This window comes from Sturnira hondurensis, unplaced genomic scaffold, assembly GCF_014824575.4.
Source record: "Sturnira hondurensis isolate 20B ecotype Veracruz unplaced genomic scaffold, ASM1482457v3 Scaffold0017436, whole genome shotgun sequence".
Lineage (NCBI taxonomy): Eukaryota > Metazoa > Chordata > Mammalia > Chiroptera > Phyllostomidae > Sturnira > Sturnira hondurensis.
In genome coordinates, this window is record NW_028090067.1 from 10,996,606 (window position 1) to 11,015,395 (window position 18,790).

The window sequence follows — 18,790 nt, forward strand, 5'->3', positions numbered from 1 at the left end:
TTTAGTTTGGAAAATACACAGTATGGACAAAGTGCAATGAAGTGAAGTGCAGTAAAACAAGGTGTGCCTGTACACGTAGGTTTTGATACAGCTTTTCAGAAACATTGGGGTAGCCAGGTGATTTCTGCGGAATTGTAACATGTTTAATAAAGATCACACAGTTAAGGATTTTAAACCTGGATATAACATATAAACTTCAATATCTCAGGGAAAATGCTCAAATTTATATATTTATAAATGTATTTGTTCTGAATGAGAAGTGTAGAGAAGCATTTAATTTTGCTAATTCAGTGAGCTGTTTGACAGTGTGGTACTATCTCGTGAGTGCAAAAGTTAGTTTTCAGTCAATTTGCCTGTAGTTTTTTCTAAGATGATCCAGATAATATTTACGAACAAAACAAAACAGAACATTCAGTTCCAAAATTTAAAAATCACAATTTTCCCCTCATCCCACTATATATAGGAACTATTTCTGGGATCAGCATGTGTATCTTTTCATTCACTTATTTATATGTTTAATATTTACTGAAAACCTGGTAGGCACTGAATTGTGTTTAGGATTACAAAAATAAATAGAAACAGTCTCAGCTTGTGTATGTACAGACTAATGGGAAAGAACGATTAAACCAAGTGTTAATTTGGAGTATGAGAAAAACTGTAATGAAAATTTTATCAAATGGGCAATAGAACGATTTATATGATATCACTAGATATTAGAGTAATAACCGAAGACTGACAGATTCTTCATCATTCTTTTTTTTTTAAGTATTTTACTTATTTTTAGAGAGAGGGAGGGAGGGAGAAAGAGTGTGAGACACTTACATTAATTAGTTGCCTCCCTCTCTCTGCCTCCAACTGGAGATGTAGCCTACAACCTGGGCATGTGCTGACTGCTAATCGAACTGGTGACCTTTTGGTTCACAGGCTGGCACTCAGTCCAATGAACCACACCAGCCAGGGCAGAGTCTTCATCATTTTAATGAAGGATTCATTAAACATGGTCTAGTATAATTAAAAGAAACATAAGGATTTGGAATTAGACTTTAAAAAATCCCTGGCTTCTGCCTCTTCTAGCTGTTTGACCTGGCTTCTAACCCCTGGCTTCTGTCTCTTTCTAGTTTCTGGAGAACTCCTTTGTTTCATTTTCTTCAGGTGTAGAATTTAGAATAATATCTTACTTTTTGAGAATTACTTATAGAGAACCTTGTACAGTGCCTGAAAGATAGTGTGTATTTTATAAATATTACCACATACCCTATCTTTCAGAATTTGGCCATTAGTTTACTTTATGAAAAATATAGAGAAAATCCCTGGGAAGACAGAGCTGTTCTCAGAAATGGTGGAGAACTGATTTTGTGTCATAGACCTTTGAATATTTAAACTTACCTGTTTGCTTGTTTACAAATGAGATAACTAGCAGCTCATGATTGTACATGTTAGAAGCCTCTTTTAACATTTGGTCAGGATTCTCGTGTAGCTGTTTTTTAAAATAAAAAATATTAGGCAGCATAATGTAAACAGTAAGTCACTATACTGATACAAGTCTAACTACCTTAAGTGAAAGAGCTATGTGGATTGTTTTGCAGGGTCTGGATGTTTTGGAAATCATGAGGAATATTCATATATTTGTGTCTCGATACCTCTATAATCTGAACAATCAGGTGAGTGGGTTTTAGAAATTTTATTTTTATGATGTGGGTGGCTATATAGTAGGGAGGCTGAGGGGTAAAGAACTGATTCTTTTTTTTAAAGAAGTTTACTTATTTTTAGAGTGAGGGGAAGGGAGGGAGAAAGAGAGGGAGAGAAACCTTTAATATGTGGTTGCCTCTTGTGAGCCCCGTACTGGGGACCTGGCCTACAACCCAGAAATGTGACCTCATTGGGAATCAAACTGGCGACACTTTGGTTCTCAGGCTGGTGCCCAGTCCACTGAGCCACACCAGCCAGGGCAAGCACTGATCTCAATAGTTAAAACTGGTAAAATAAAAAAATTGTTTAAAGATATCTTATTTTTTAATTGTGTTCTTAAATGACTTTCTAATTATCATTAATGAAATAGATTCTAAAATTTTCTTTGGATAACTGACCAGTAATTGTGTTAGATTGTGTTGTTATTTAAGCATAAATTTGTTTCGTTGCAGATTTTTATCGAACGAACCAGCAATAACAAACATTTGAATACTATTAATATTCGGCATATTGCTAATTCAATTCGAACACACGGCACAGGAATCATGAATACAACAGTAAGAATCTTTGTTAGGGGTTTGGGTGGATAATGGACCCCTGTTTAATTTGGTATTTTGGAAAGTAGTTTTGTCATAGAATATTCTGGTCAATATCTTTGCCAGTATCTTTATATTATATTGGTCAATACTTTGCCAGTATTCTGGTGAATATCAATGCCAGTATCTTTATATTATATTGGAGTTTTCATTTTTCTGGTTGTTATAATTTAAATGTCTGGCACAAAAATTGTGTTGGTTGTGAGGGAAGCTCTGTGATGCAAAAGGCATTTTTGGATATCTTACTGTTTCAGGGCCATCATTATAAAGCAGCATAGATATTTGAGAGCATCAACATAAATACGTACATATATCTGTGTGGATTGCTTGGTAGTCTCTGAAATTTGCTTTTGAAAATGAATCATTGGTAACAGTTTATTTAGCACCACTCATACTCTTTTCGGGGGGCTTAATCATTATTTGATATCCATATAAATAGCAATGTACTAAAAGTATTTTGAATCTTAGATTTCAGCATCAGTCACTTGAAGAAGTCACTTTAACTTATATGCTATTTTTCCTTCAGTGGAAGAAGAGAGCTCTTTGAATTTCCCTGGTTTTCAGGGCATACCTAATTTCTCCTTGAGGGAAAAAGAATGGGAGTGCTTGCATGGTAGAATGCTTTGAAGCATGTTTGAGAGTAAGGGAATAGGGAGAAATTACATAACTGCACAGTTAACAGGAACCTTTGTCGTGTACACAGTGGGGGAGTCATTGAAGTATTTGAGTTGGTAAGTGATGTAGTTAGAGCTCCGTGTTAGTGGTTACCAACATGGAAATGAGACAGAAAAGAGTTTCAAATTTAAGTTGTCATCTATGTAAAGGTCATGTCTGAAAGTTCAAGGATGAATAAACTTTGTCTTATCTAGCAAATATTTAGGTAACGTATGCATATGCACCTGTTTTATTTATTTATTTATTTACTACTTACTTACTTACTTACACCTGTTCTATATGTAAGGCTGTGTGCTGGGGTTTGGGGTGAGAAAAATACATTTCCTACTCTCATAATCGTAGTCTGGCAGGAGATACAGTTGTTAATCAGTGTTTAACTGCATTAATGAAAGTAAAGTCTGATGATGTTTGAGTTAGCATAGAAGAGTAAGCTCAGGGGCCCGCACAGTTACCATTGCTAAGGGTGCGAAGGATAAAGAAGAGACTGCTTCTACTAAGACTGCTACTACTGATGTGACCAAGAACAAGGCAGTGTTTTAGCCACAAGAGAAGTTCTGAAAAAGCACCCGTTTTTCTATGATTGGGTAAACGAAGACCATTAAAAATGGCTTACATTTGCTGAAACAATTGGTAGTATTTGAGAATGCTGGGAATGGAATTTAGTACAGGGCTTCCATCTGTAGGTCAGACTTAATCATAATATTTTGACTTTAATCTTAGCTTAAATCGTACTTTTTCAGTTTTTTACTCAATATTGGGGCCTTTTGTTATTCATTCTCAAAGCACCCATACATCTCAGTTTAGAAATTACTGCAGTTGAGATTTACTAACTTCTTTAACATACTTGTTTAAAATGTTACTCTTGTTAGACTCTAAACTTCACAATGAGAAGGGCCATGTCCAGCATGAGAGCAGGCGCATTGCCTTGCATGTACCAGGTCCTCAGAATACTTACCGATAAATAGTGGGATGCTTACTAAGCTTCCTTAAGGAGAGTGAGTAGAGCACCACATCTCTTACTTTAGTCTCATTCTGGGCGTGAGTACTAGAATAAGTAATCTTACAGATGGAGAAATATAGAAACTTCTGACTGTGGTATGTAACTTTGACTAGAGTGTTGAATCTGGTTTAGTCCTACTGTGAGAGTATTTTCTGTTTTTCTTTCCCTTTCATAGTAAAAGTATTTAAGGGGGTTTATAGGAAGTTATGTAGAGTTGGGCAATAAAAAAAATTTCATTTATTTGAACATTTTAGGTCCAATGTAAATTAGACTTTATAAATACTAGATTTTATAAAGTTTCGTATAAACTAGACTTTATAATGTTGTTATTAAGTAATATTGACTTTAAATTAATTTTTATATTTTTTCCAATTTTATAGGTTAATTTCACCTACCAGTTCTTGAAAAAGAAGTTCTATATATTTAGCCAGTTTATGTATGATGAACATATCAAATCCAGATTGATTAAAGATATTCGGTTTTTCAGGGAAATCAAGGACCAAAATGATCATAAGGTATTTTACATAATATTTTTAAGGTAGTTCAGTTCAACTTTTGTGTAGAGCAAATGGTAAACAAAAGTAGAGGAACACTATACCTACTGTTTGGCAGTGTGTTTACTACATGTCAGTACATAGAAATCCACCTTATTCTTCTTAAGAGTTGATATAAAGATGTATACCGAAACTTATGTAACTTTCTCCTCCTGATGAATATTAGGGTTTTTTTTCTGATTTTTTCAGTGTTATAACCAGTGCTATAGTAATATCCTTATACATTTATCTCTGTGTATTTGGAGACTATTTTTGAAAGACAGGTTCCTTGAAGAGAAATTTCTAGGGCAAAGAATATAAGTATTTAAAATTCTGAAATGTATTTCCAAGCACTTTAAAGTACTGTACCAGCCCTGGCTGGGGTGGCTCAGTGGATTGAGTGCCGACCTGCAAACCAAAGGGTCACAGGTTTGATTCTCCATCAGGGCACACACCTGGGTTGCAGGTCAGGTCCCCAGCAGGAGATGCTTAAGAGGCAACCACACATTGTTGTTTCTTCCCTCTTTTTCTCCCTGCCTTCCCCTCTTTAAAAATAATAAATAAATAAAAATCTTAAAAAATATATAATGTACCACTTAACATCCCAACCTGTAATTTATAGAAATGCTGTTTTGTCTTCACCCTCCAGGCTGAGTTTTCTCGTAGTGAGGTGAAGAAGTGTACGGTAATTGGTAACAGTGTAGAGGCATATAGCCACTTAGATAGAGAACCAGCGGCCTAATACCTGATCAGCCCACAGAAATGTGGTCACATGTCTCTGAACAAATGTTTCCAGGAGGAATTGATTTCTTTTATCTGTCCAATAGAGGGTTAGGTGTTGGGAGACTGATAATGGTGGTGGGGAACTTAAGTGTGGTGGCATTAATGGTTATTCTCAAAAAATTTAATTTTATACTGACCTTAAATTAAGCATTGGTACTTTCTGTGCTGTGCATTTTTTATTATTAGATTTGAGTGTTTTTTTTTTCCTTAAGCACAATTGAAATGCAAAATTTGAAAGGAAAGTGGTATTAGTATGGTTGATTTTGTAGGCATTTTATACGCTAGGGATCTCTATTAATAAAGTTAGTCTTTAAAAAAAATAAAGTTAGTGTTTAAATTATCTCTCTAGTATCCTTTTGAAAGAGCAGAAAAATTTAATCGAGGCATCAGAAAACTTGGAATAACCCCAGAAGGACAAAGCTACCTTGATCAGTTTAGGCAACTCATCAGCCAGATTGGTAAGTTATTATCAAAGTGTTGGGAAATAAAGTACAGATCTCAAGAATCTATCTCATATATTAAGTATCTCATACAAAAAACTTAATATCTGAGTGTCTGAGTTCAGCTTTATTCTACTAGAGAACTTTTCTTACCAAAAATTTTTCAAGTATAATTATACTCTCGGTGCAGAAATAATTGATAGACTGTGGACTAATATGTTAAATAAAATCTTTCAATTAAAAATACATTTAGCTCTAGCAGTGTGGCTCAGTTGGTTGGAGTGTCATCCCATAGACTAAAGGTTGTGGGTTCCATTCCTGATCAAGGTAAATACCTTGTTTGCGGGTTTGGGTTCTGGTTGGGGCGTGTACAAAAGGCAACCAACCAACAGATGTTTCTCTCTCACGTCAGTGTTTCTTTCCCTCTTTCTCTCTCCTTCCCTTCTCTATTTAAAACGAATAAGCACGTCTGTGGGTGAGGACACAAAATAAATATGTATATATTATATTAATTAACTTATCTCAAAGACCACACTCATGACAGTAGTCAATTGATCACCATTCATTGTGTGCTTACTCTGTGTAAGGCACCATTCAGGCTTCTAAAAGAAGTTACAGCCTAAATACAAAGATAGAGAATATGTGAAAAGTTAACAAATAGGAGGTACATATAAATTTAAAGATGAAGTATTAAGTGTTGTAATTCTTCTATGCCACACCAGTTCACACTTACTTATAATTTCTTGAGTTGTCTTTTTGCCTTACATGTAGGACTTGTCTTCTGAAATGTGTTACATTATATTTGGAAACAAGAACTGCATTTAGAAGTAACCATGGACTGACAAAATTTTATACTTATTTGAGTTTTTCACATATATTATGTAAACTTACGGAACAGTAGTTGTAACCCTTTTTGAGAGTCTGGTGAAAATTCTGGATTGATCCTCCAGAACAATGCCATGTGCGCACATAGTTTCACATGTAATACGCTGTAGCTCAGGTATTTAAAGGTAGTCGTGGGCCTCAGGTTACGGGCTTTTTTCCTAGATCACTGTTGCAGAAAACTTCAGTTATTCACATACCAATACCAGAGTGTTTTTCCCACGTGATTATTGCCTGTATTGTTATTTACTCTCATGTTTTTATATATTTTTTAAAAATGTAATTTTTCTCCTATGAAATAATTAAGTCACGAGGTTAATATGCTAGTCATTTTTGCCCTAATAAACAAAAAATGTCAATGTCACCTCAGTTGTCACCCAGATGCACCCCATGGTTGGGGAATATGAATTATACTTTTCATTTTATTCCAGCATTTCATTCTTTATTTTCTTAAAAAATACAAATTCTTTGCCTCTGTTTAAAGCACTGTAATATGTTTTGATTCTTCTTAGTATCTTGAGAAAAGGAGTAAGGAATCTCAAAGCTGGGAGAAAAATGGGAAGGTCTTTTATCTAATAACCCGGCTGTTGAAATAACAGCCATCACTAACATTTACTGAGCATTTCCTTTGTGCCAGTTTGTTCTGAGTGCTTATGTGTTTCTAATATAGAACTCAGTGCTGTGAAGTATTATTTCTGATAATTTACTCCATAGACATGTACTGAGGACAAGAAATGTTTCTAAGTGTTGGTGATATATATAACAATAAAGTCTCTGCTCCCTTAATTTAACGGACGAGGAGCCTGCCTTACAAGGTTTATAACTTGACTGAGGTCTTATATCTAAAAAGTGGCAGAGTCCTGATTTGAACCCAAGTAGTATGGCTTCTGAGATTTGCTCTTAACTGCTATTCGATACTTGCCTCTCATTAGCACATTTTGATCAGCTAGGTATTTGTCTGACAATTTGGAGGAAAACAAAAAACTGGATATTTGATTTTTCTAAGATGCATATTGAAACAATTTAGAGTCGTTGCATTGGAATAGGCCTTAAAGTAGGTTCAGTGATACGTATTTTGAAGGTTGTTAGAAACATCAGATGAGTTACTGTGTGTAAAGCACATATCACAATGATTGTGAAATTTTTACTGCTTCTTACCTTTTTCTGTTCTTTCTCCTGAGTAACTTAAATTCAGTTGTGCTTTATATATTGAATTCCTACTATGTGCCAGGGCATGTTGGCTCTAGGGTTAGAACAATGGAAACAAAAGCTGTGTCATGGATTTGCATTCTGGTTGGGGGAGGCACAGACAAAAAGATGTCAGTGACAAGTGCTGGGTAATGAGATGTGGTGGGTCCTGGGGGGTGCTGTTTGGCGATGTTCAGGGAAGGCTCTAAGGAAGTGACATTTGAACAGGGACTTAATAACTCAAAGGAATAAGCTATATGCATATTGAGGGAAAGAGTACCAGACAGATGACAGGAAGTGCAAAAGCCCTGAGTCTGTTCAGTATTTTTGGGAAATAGGAGCTGGAATGGAGTTAGTGAAGGTGTGAGTGGTGGACCATGATAGCAGAACGGCATCAAGGGTCAGGGTCATAGAAGTCTGTATTAGGATGTCACTTTGGATTTTATTGTGAGACAGGAAGCCATTGTAGAGTTTTCAGAAAAGAAGCAACATGCTCCAACTTAGTTTTAAAAGAACCACTTACTGGTATGTAAATAAAAGATTGGTGGGGTGGGGGGCGACATTGCCGACAGTGACAGTAGGGAGGTCACAAGGCCACTGCACCCTGTGGTCTAGGCAGGGGTGGTGGTGGTTTGGGATGGGGTGGTAGCTGTGTAGGTGGTGGAAGGTGGTTGGGTACCAGCTACATTTTGAAGGCAGAGCCGAATAATTTGCCCATTGATTAGGTATAAAATGTAAGAGAAACAAAGGCATCAAGAATGACTTAAGGGGATTTGGTATGAGAAACTGGAAGGATGGAATTGTCAGTTTCTAGGAAACAAAATGTAATTAGGGGGTGAAGATCTTGAGTTTGACTTGAACATGTTAAATTAAAAATTCTTCTTAGCCATGTGAGGTATGGGCATTGGATTAAAAACCTTAGAGGAGTAGTTGATGATGGAGACATAAATTTGGGAAGCATCAAGTAAGGTTTTCTGGTAGTACTTTCAGCTGTGAGTGTGAGTGTGTGTGAGTGTGAGTGTGAGTGAGAGAGAGAGAGAGAGAGACACTGTCGATATGAGAGTGAAGAAATTACTGATACAGTAAAAAAATTTTATTGCTCGTATTTAATTTGGCTTATCAAAAGATTTAGTTATTTTAAAGGGTTTAATATAGGTATATAAGTATATAAATTATATTTTAAGGGCACAAATATATAAGCTTTTTTTGGAACAAGAACTGAAGTAAAATACAGCAGAATCTTCTGGTTCTAAGGAGTGGATACCTTGTAATTGCTCCATATAACTATATTCCTGATTATTAGAGTTCAGGGTTATTTGTATAAATACCTGATTTTTTGTGTGTGTGGTTTTTTAAGGTAATGCTATGGGCTATGTACGAATGATAAGATCTGGTGGCCTTCATTGTAGCAGCAATGCCATTCGGTATGGACGCAAACTTTATTTTACCTTATTACTCCATTTAAAATTTTGATGTCACGTAAATGTATTATAAGATCATAGTTTTTTTCCCTTGTTGATGTATTGCATTTTGATATAAAACATGGAAGAAAATATTAATTCTGCTAGTTAAGATTTTTTTTCTGAAAATATGACAGACTTGAAAATTTTTATTTCTTTTAGAGTTATAGTTAATTTATCAGTACAGTTTGTAAATGGTTCTAAAGATTATATGATTTTAAGGATTAAAATTTGATTATTCATATATAAAATTCAATTTTGGGTCTGAAGTGGTGATATTAGTAATAAAACTAAAATGCACTGTTCTTTTCAAATATGTAGTTGAAAAATATAGAGTCCCATAGTACCACTTTTATGTACATATATACATTTATTTTCAGTTGTACATATTTATTTTGCCATAATAAATTTCTTCCGGAATTTTTATGTAGGTTTGTGCCTGATCTTGAAGATATTATAAATTTCGAAGAACTAGTAAAAGAAGAAGGTCTTGGAGAAGAAACATTAAAAGCAGCAAGGTAATTTAATTTTAGAATAATCTCAGTTTGGAGATTTATAAATATATGTTTATATAAAACCAGAGACATTGAAATAAAAAACAAACTGATAGTAACCAGAGGGGAAGTGAGAGAGGATAATGGGGGGAAAAGAAGGAAGGGATTTGGGGAACAACTATAAAGGACACATGGACAAAACCGAAGCGGGGGTAGAATCAGGGGAGGGAGGTGGGGATGGCTGGGGCGGGGGAGTGGTGGAGGGAAAATGGAGACAACTGCACTTGAACAACAGTAAAAAAGTAGTATTTGAAAATTAAAAAAAAAAAAAGATTGACTAGAGGGTAATATATAAACTTATATGTCACTGTTTTTATTATATAAGTTATGGTCTCAGTTTATGAAATACGTATTTTTAAGACTACAGTATTCTGAGATACTTCCAACTTTACTAAAAAGAGATTTTTTGTAACATGCTGTTTAATGTAATAGCCAGTAGCAACATGAGGCTGTTAAACTCCGGGAATGTAGCTAGTCCAAGTTGAAACATGCTAAAATGTGAAGCACATAACTAGTTTTAGGCTTTAGTGGGAAGTAAATGCCAGTATCTTATTAGTAAAGTTCAGTTCACCTGCTTCTTTGCGCTTTGTACTATTTCTGTTTGCGGACACTGCTCTGGAACGCCAGTCCTCACTTCGGGTGACCCAGAGCAGCACTGTCCAGGACTGCCATGGTCGCCGCTGAACCAGGGCTGATGATACAAGGGAACTGCGTATTAAGTTTTATTTCATTTAAATTTACGTAGCTAATGGCATCTTACTGGACTTTGCAGATGGATAGACTTGAGTCAGTATCGACTTTGGAACACAATTTAAAACTTGAGAGAGGCTTCAGAATTGGGAAATACTTTAGGAAACTGAGTTTTGTAAGTGATGTAACATCAGGACACTACAGAGACCTGATGACCAAATATAGTGGGTGACCCTGATCACATCCTAGATGAGGAAAAAAAGAGCAAGGACAATAGGAAGGACATTTGAGGGATGATTGGGAAAATTTGAACATGTATGTATTACCGTATTTTATTTTTAGGTGTAAAAATGTATTATATCTTCGTAAGAGAATGTTTTCTTTTTTAAAAAAATTTTAATTGTTGTTCAAGTACAGTTTTCTGTTTTTTACTCCCACCCTAGCCCACCCCCTCAGATGTCTTAGTTCTTAATAGATTCACACTAAACTGTTTATGGGCTGAGCAACTTTTATTTTAGGAATAAAAGGAAATAAATGTTGACAAATGTTAAATGGTGAGCTAGTTGAAAGGTATGCAGGTATTCATTACACTATATTTTAACTTTTTGGTAGGCTCAAATTTTTTTTAAATACAAAAAGAAAACATTCTAGAAAATGCATGTGTGTACTTTTATGAGAATGAAGTCCCAGCACAAACACTGTGTTGTGTGGCTTACTTCTTTGCCAGATTAAAGGAGCCATGAAGAGTTAATAAGCTATTTGAAGTCACATGCCCTAAAATGAACAAATTTGTGGCTTTCATATCAAAAAAGAAAATCAGACCATTTTACCTCTTACTACGTGATATCATTTGTTTAAAAATTAATGACCTTTTAAAAATATTTTGAAGCAGTTCAACGGAGAGTAGGGTATTACTTTTTAAGCTCTCCAGATCTGGATGGAATGGCTGACTGGCAGTAAGTGCAGGAAAATACACCGCACGTGATGTCAAGGGCTGGTGGGGTTATAGTAACGAATTGATCTGAAGGGAGAGAGAGCTCTTCAGAAGGACAAGAACTGGAGCAGGTTCACAGTCCAAGGTAAATTAATGTCGGGCAGTGGTTGAAAGGTTAGTAGATGGCTGCCTGCAGGAGGAAGTAGTTAAGTAGTTGGGTGTAGTTGGATTAATGCGAGTCTCAGAGGAGAGAGCTCTACCTTCTGGTGGTTGGGGAATAGTACTTAGAAAGTAGTGGTAGCTGTACCTGAGGGATGCAGGAGAATAAGCAGCCAATGTTTCTGGAGGTTGAACGGGGTTAAGTTCTCAAAAAAGAACAAGGTTTCAGTTGAGGGAAGGGGGTGCAGAGAAGCATTAGTGAAAAGATTTAAGGTGAGGAGGAATCTATTTAAATGAAATGGAATTCTGCAGGGCTCCTGTGGGAAGAAGCAATACAAATCTCAAAATACTATTTTAAGTGCCAAGATAACCCACATATTATATTTAAGGACTAAGTTTAATTAAACAGTACTGTTCAGCTTCTGTCAGTAAGAAAATTAATTCATTCTGAACTCCAAGAAAATTTACTCAGAAATATCTTACAGTGTTTCACACTTTTGCATACCAAGTAAGTAAGTGTTTGCATTGTAGGCATTTGGATTCAGTCCTCAGTGATCACACACGAAATTCTGCTGAAGGCACAGAATATTTCAAGATGCTCGTAGATGTTTTTGCACCAGAATTTCGAAGGCCAAAGAATATACATCTCCGAAATTTCTACATCATTGTTCCCCCTCTGGTGAGTAGTTTTAGTGTCCAAAATGAATTTTAAAAAGTATTAGTAAATAGACCCAGTTTCTCTGTGATAGGGAATGCACACAGACTGTATTACTGTCTTTCTGGTTGGAGATAAAATTGAATGTGATCTCAGTGACTTTGGCCTAGAATTTCTCACTTCATTAGCTATGCAGAATGAAACTTGTAGTTAAGATAGGTTCTTATTTGTTAATAACTGCACAGAAACCTAGTGTGATTTAAATTACTTGAGTGTGCACCGTTATATACGTATCATTTGGGGGCTGAAGTGCACCACGTATCATTTTAAGTGATTAATGTGGACTGACTTTAATCACTTTATGAAGTTGTTTCTAACACGTCTTTTAAAAGGATTGTGTGAGAGGGCACCACACTTTTTCCCTCTCCATTCAGTGGGAAATACTACAACTAGGCGAGATTTCCAGTGCTTCCTCATTATAGTGGACCACGTGTTCTGCTCTAATTCTGTAGTTGGATCTGAAACAGGCAACTGTTTCAGATCCAAAGGACAGGAGCCTAGAAGAGGTCCTGGTTATAATTACTGTAATTTCTGTTCTAGGAACTAAGTTCTGAAGATCAGTTAGCATGGTTTCTCTAATACACTGTTATATCTTTTTAGACCCTCAACTTTGTAGAGCATTCCATTAGTTGCAAGGAGAAATTGAATAAAAAAAATAAAATTGGAGCTGCTTTTACTGATGATGGCTTTGCCATGGGTAAGCCTAATGGAATTGTTTTCCCATTAGTTTTATGTTCACCTTATAATGGAATTTTAGAGTGTTCTCTGTATTCTCTGTGATGATTTGTTTTTCATGAGCAGTGTTTACTTTTTTTTTTTTTTTTGCTGGGTTATCTGAGTGATCGTTGTCTTTCATAATTTGTAACTGTCATTCATGCCGCCTTAGTATTGCTAATCACTTAGTGTAGCTGGTCCTAACAGGCCTTGTTTCCCAGTTTTAGCATCTTGTATTCAGTTTTCCTGGTTTCCCTGTAGCTCCCTTCATTGTTCTCTGGGCAACAGTGGCACTTTGTCCCGCCCTTACAGCCCTGTTATCTCCAGGTGATGTTCACAGCCATGCCATTTCTTTCTTCTACTTTCTTGACTTGCTTTTCATTCTTTTTACTTTCACATCGTTGGTTTTTTTTAAGGCAAAATTAAGTCACACTGTTATACTTATTTATGCTATAAGATGTAATTTAAAAGAAAATTAATTCAAAAAATTAGCTAGGAGTTATTGGTGGAGTAGAATACAACTTACATACTCACTTCATTTTGCTTTGGTTTTGCTAATGACTGCAGGTGTGGCCTACATTCTAAAGCTTTTGGATCAGTACCAGGAATTTGACTCACTTCACTGGTTCCAGTCTGTTAGAGAGAAGTACCTGAAGGAGATAAGAGCAGTTGCTAAGCAACAGAATGTGCAGTCAGCTAGTCAAGATGAAAAACTACTGCAAACCATGAATCTTACCCAGAAGCGATTGGATGTCTATCTACAGGTTAGAGAGTAATAGTTAAATCTGCTTTGACATTTTGATACCCATTACTTCTTAATATCCTTTTATACTTAATATCGTTAATAAACTTTTTGATATCTGAAATCTCATGAAAACCCCCATTTTAACAAGATGAGTAGAGGTGATGAGAGTATATTTTAAAATGAATGGTATTTGGAAACCATTTGATCAGATCTTTAAAACTGGACAGGGCCCTGGCTGGTGTAGCTCAGTGGGTTGAGTGCGGGCCTTTAAAGCAAAGGGTCGCCAGTTCAGTTCCCAGTCAGGGCACATGCCTGGGTTGCAGGCTGGGTCCCCAGTGTGGGGCGCATGGGAGTCAACTACACATTGATGTTTTTCCCTCTTTCTCTCTCCCTTACCCTCTCTCTAAGAAAAGAAAATCTTACCTTTAAAACGAAAACAAAAAAACAAACTGGATGGATTACTTCAGTTTCTGAACTTACGATTTCCACTGGAGCTTTTCAGAAATAATAAAAAAGACATTAAATATAATTGTATTTTGATATAAGTATTTTCAGCTTTTTAAAATATTCTTTATTTACTTAGGAATTTGAATTGCTGTATTTCTCACTGAGTAGTGCAAGAATTTTCTTCAGAGCTGACAAGACTGCAGCTGAAGAAAACCAAGAAAAGAAAGAGAAGGAAGGTCAGTGAACGGCTTAAATTTGGGAAGACCAGTAAGTCTTCCTTAATAGTAGATACTAATTGCCCATTCTATCTCGTCAGACTTCGGCCTCCTTTTCCTTTTGAAAAATAATAGACTAGAAATGTCTTTTAACAAAATAAAGCCTATGTGGATTATTTGTGAAACTGAAAAGAAAGTGACATAGTATATATAATTCATTCTGGGGTAACTCATTATTCAGTTTCATCCATCTTCTTTTAAATTTAAATAGAGTAACAAGCTTAGTGGGTTTTTTCACCCCTCACCCTGTATCATATGAGAATGGACAGTTTAGAGGAAGAACACTAAATGTTGCTTAAGTCAGAGCTGCTGATGACTAGACAGTGACCGAATGAGATGGGCAGGTGATTAAGAAGATGTAAAATCGTGGGAGCCCCTTAGTGACGCAGGAGCAGCCTCCTGCTCCCCTCCACGGCCAGGCCTTGGAGAGGTAGTATGTGATACAGTCAGTGAACTGGCGTCAGTAAGGAAAGGATTCTGTCCATGGTATTACTGTGGAGCCTGGTGGGAAAGGATTCATGTATTTTAATGTTTAAGAACATTGCTCAGTGTATCGTACTTAAAGATTCTGCCATGATACATTCCTCTCAGATTTCAAATGTAGTGACAGCTGTCTTCCCTCAGAAATGGATGTTTCTTTTTTTCTGTTGTGGAAATTATGTAACTTAGGTTTTCCTCTTTGCTTGGAAGCACAAAAGTAGGTATAGTAACTGAGTTGAAAGTTTTTGTGCTTGCTCTTTTTTTTTTTATCGTGTATTTCAAAAATCATAAAACTTATATTTCATAAATGACTTACTAATTTTGTCACATTTTTTACATTGGAGAAGTGATTTAATTGGGTAGACCCCTTATATCAACAGCTTGCTCCCATAAATTGAGTATTACTTATTGGTAAGGAGCAGATACAAACATTTTTGAGTCTAGATTGAGTAAATAGTAATTGTGTGTTTGAAAAATCATTTCAGGTTGTTACCTAGAAGATACTCAGTATTTATTAAATAAAAATATGTTGATATTATGTTTCAGTTCATTTTCAGAGCTAAGCTAATGTTTGGCAAAGCCATTTGGAAAGATTTAGTCCATTTAATCTAAATTATGAAATAACTCAGTTATTGCATAGGTTCTGTTCAGGCGTTTTTATAATGCCAGAACCTCGTGTCCAGTCCTTAATTTATTTTAAGGCCTACCTAAAGCATTAACACAACACAAACCTTTAATTCTCAGTGGAACAATTTGATTTAGACTGGTTTTATTTATTGTTATTTTTAGAGAGAGGGGAAGGAAAGGAGAAAGAGAGGGAGAGAAACATCGACGTGTGAGAGATACAATCAGTTGGTTGCCTCTTGTGTGCCCCAAACCGGGGACCTGGCTTGCAGCCCAGGCATGTTCCCTGACTGGGAATCGAACCAGCGACCTCTGGGTTCACAGGCTGGCATTCTGTCCACTGAGTCATACTAGCCAGGGCTGGACTTGTTTTTAAGGAACTCTAGGGTTCTTTCTGGTTGATGTACATCACTCATATGCCTGGATTATCCTTCTGTTTTAGGACTTTTATTTTAGCTAAAGGTTGCTCAGGAATGAAGGCAAAGTTTGCTGAATATGTTAGTCAAATACTTTTCTTTGTTACAAAGAAATACATGCATGTGACATTTTGCACAAAAGTCAGGAATTCATTTTATCACAATCATAGTTGCTTTTAAATATAAAGTATAGATTCAAATGAGAAGTTACTCACTCTGGACAATTTTCTGTGTGGATTTGTAGCCATGTGTCTCTCAGTAATGTCCCACCCCGCGGTAGGGACTCTTTCTCTGGCTGCAGGGACCCTGCCTTCAGACACGCGTGGTGGCCGCTGCCCCTCCCACGATGCTGTTCTCAGCTCTCACAAGTCTTCTTCCCTCTGAGAGCCAGTCGGAACTGTAGCATTTGCAGCATTTAGTTTGAAATCTGAGTTTGAAATTTAGCCATGCAGCTCTTCTCCATTTTAATTTACTTCAGGTTTTAAAAAGAAACATAAATCTGTCTATTGTTATTTTCACTTGCACTTCCAGAAGAGACTAAAATGAGCAATGGCGACCTGTCCAACGGCACCGTGTCTGCAGATCGCGTTGTCAAGTGATCCCCACGGCGCTGTGCCGCCTGCAGCCCTCAGGAGGAGGCCTGGCTGCTGCGGTGACGACGTGGATGTTGGTGAACTCGGGATGGTTCCTGGGCCACCTCCCTGGCGCGGATCTAACTGCTGGAACTCTAAGGCAGTGCTCTAAAGACGAGTCCATTCCTCTTCCAAAGGCTCCACTTTTCCGAAGGTTGGGAATGAGATTTTAAAGTTGGGTTTTTGCCTGGACTTGAGACTAACCTGTGCCTAGGAAGGGAAGTTCTAAAAGGGCCAATTCAAACTCCTCAACTGCCACCTCAGATTTCTTGTCATCTACGTGAATATTTAGAGTTTTATTTGCATGGGTCTTTGACCCGTATTTGTCCAGTCACTGGACATTCAGTGCATATACTGTGTATAGCCAGTAAATACATGTTTAAACAAAAGGAATTTAGCCTGAAATTCATGAATCATACACATCAATATTCTTATAAAAGGAATATAGGAGGATGTTTTGATACTAGAGATGAGGCACAAAGGTGTTACGTACTCTTTCCGCCCAGTATAAGCTGATTCATCCTTGACTTCATCTGACTCTCAAGAGCTGCTGGTGTCTTTGGTGAGACGTTTTATAACCAGTTTACGTTGCTTTGAGAACATTGAACCTCTACATCGGCTTTAAATTTAAGATTTACTTAATACACAAAATGGAATAAAATTCAGATAAGCCATAGAGTCCTGCTTGAAGCTTCACTTTTGGTTGAAGACACTATGTATGATGTCAGAGAAAATGGAATGAATTCTGATTTTTACATCCAAACTCAGGTTTCTTTTTCATTAAGTTGAATTGAAATCTTGGTGATGGTTTGAGCAACTTTTTTCTTTAAACCAAGTATAATCTAAGGCATCAGATTAAGCACTGTGCAGGTTCTTAAAAAATTACCACTGTGAGACAATAAAGTTTTAATAAAATAATTTACTGCTTTAAAAAGTATGGAAAGATTTTGAGTAAATTTAGCTCCCAGCAAGGCACTAGATTTATTTTTGTAAAGCTTTATGTTACTTAATAGTTAAATGGTTAATTGTGGCCTATAATCTTTTAATATAACACAATGATACCTTTACAGTGAAAACAAAGTTTAAAACCTTACATGTAATACTAACAGTATTTTGGAAAATATTTAATTTTCCATTGCACTTGACTATTAAACATTTCTTTGGGTAGATCCTGAAAGTAATTGTAACAATGCTGTTTGATTTCCACATTTTGAAACAGGTGTACAATGCCCTGACTGTGTTTATTGGTTACAGTCAGGGTCATTTTCCCAGCCCAGCATAAATGCTTTCATTGTTAAAAGTCAGAAGAAATGGAATAGGTAGGAAATGTTTTTTTTTTTTAATTATGTAAACATGACCTGCCAAATTATGGAAAATGATGAATTAAAGGCATTTAATATTTGTAATTCATTCTAACTGTAGAAATGGCCCTAAAGCATGCTGCATTATTAATAATTTATGTTTTCATTATTTGTGTTTATATTAATGATCTTGCATTGGGTTATATCAAATGTCACCATTTCATAGCAAAGTACTGCTTTTCTGTTTTCTCTAACTTCCCTACAATCATCTCCTTTAAGAGGGATAGAAAATATAAGTAGTAGGGAATCAGATAGATGTGTGTTCCTTACCCCCACATGTCGTTTATTTTATCAGTCGATATTAGCTGGGGTCCACGTGCTGACTACGTGGATCCCTATAATGAGAAGAAACTGATAGGTTGTATTTGCCTTTAGTTCAAAATAATTCACTGTAGTCTGGATGAATTATAGTAAGTTCACATACTTGAAATCTCTGAAAAGATTAAGCATATTTAACTGTTATTAAAGTGCTGAGAAACAGGGCTTGAGTGTTTCACACCTAAGTTAACATACGCATTTGGATGATGGTTTTCCTTCCTAACATATTAATGTTAATATTTTCATTTTTCAGACATACTGTAATTTAAAATTAGTGTGAGCATTTGTTGTAAATTCACAGGAAACTTAATAATGTTCAAATTCTCAGGAATTAAGTCCTAACTATAATATTGTCAGTTACTAATTAAATTTTGTAAAAGATGGCAAGTTTGTTACTTGAGTGGGGCGTTCCTCTTCCTCAGTCCTAATAGAATACAGTATATATAATAAAACATTAATAAATATAACTTCAAATGTTTA

General features: G+C 36.0%; 1 protein-coding gene across 1 annotated transcript in view; it reads left to right on the forward strand.

The window, feature by feature from the left end:
- Positions 1-18,790, forward strand: part of WASHC4 (WASH complex subunit 4) — a 52,444-nt gene extending 33,654 nt beyond the window's left edge. The window contains exons 23-33 of the mRNA XM_037067834.1: positions 1,587-1,661; positions 2,142-2,246; positions 4,341-4,475; positions 5,626-5,734; positions 9,144-9,210; positions 9,678-9,764; positions 12,115-12,262; positions 12,899-12,995; positions 13,580-13,776; positions 14,341-14,440; positions 16,531-18,790. Of these exons, the coding sequence (XP_036923729.1) occupies positions 1,587-1,661; positions 2,142-2,246; positions 4,341-4,475; positions 5,626-5,734; positions 9,144-9,210; positions 9,678-9,764; positions 12,115-12,262; positions 12,899-12,995; positions 13,580-13,776; positions 14,341-14,440; positions 16,531-16,598 (1,188 nt within the window). The 3' untranslated portion in view covers positions 16,599-18,790. The remainder of the gene's footprint in view (positions 1-1,586; positions 1,662-2,141; positions 2,247-4,340; positions 4,476-5,625; positions 5,735-9,143; positions 9,211-9,677; positions 9,765-12,114; positions 12,263-12,898; positions 12,996-13,579; positions 13,777-14,340; positions 14,441-16,530) is intronic.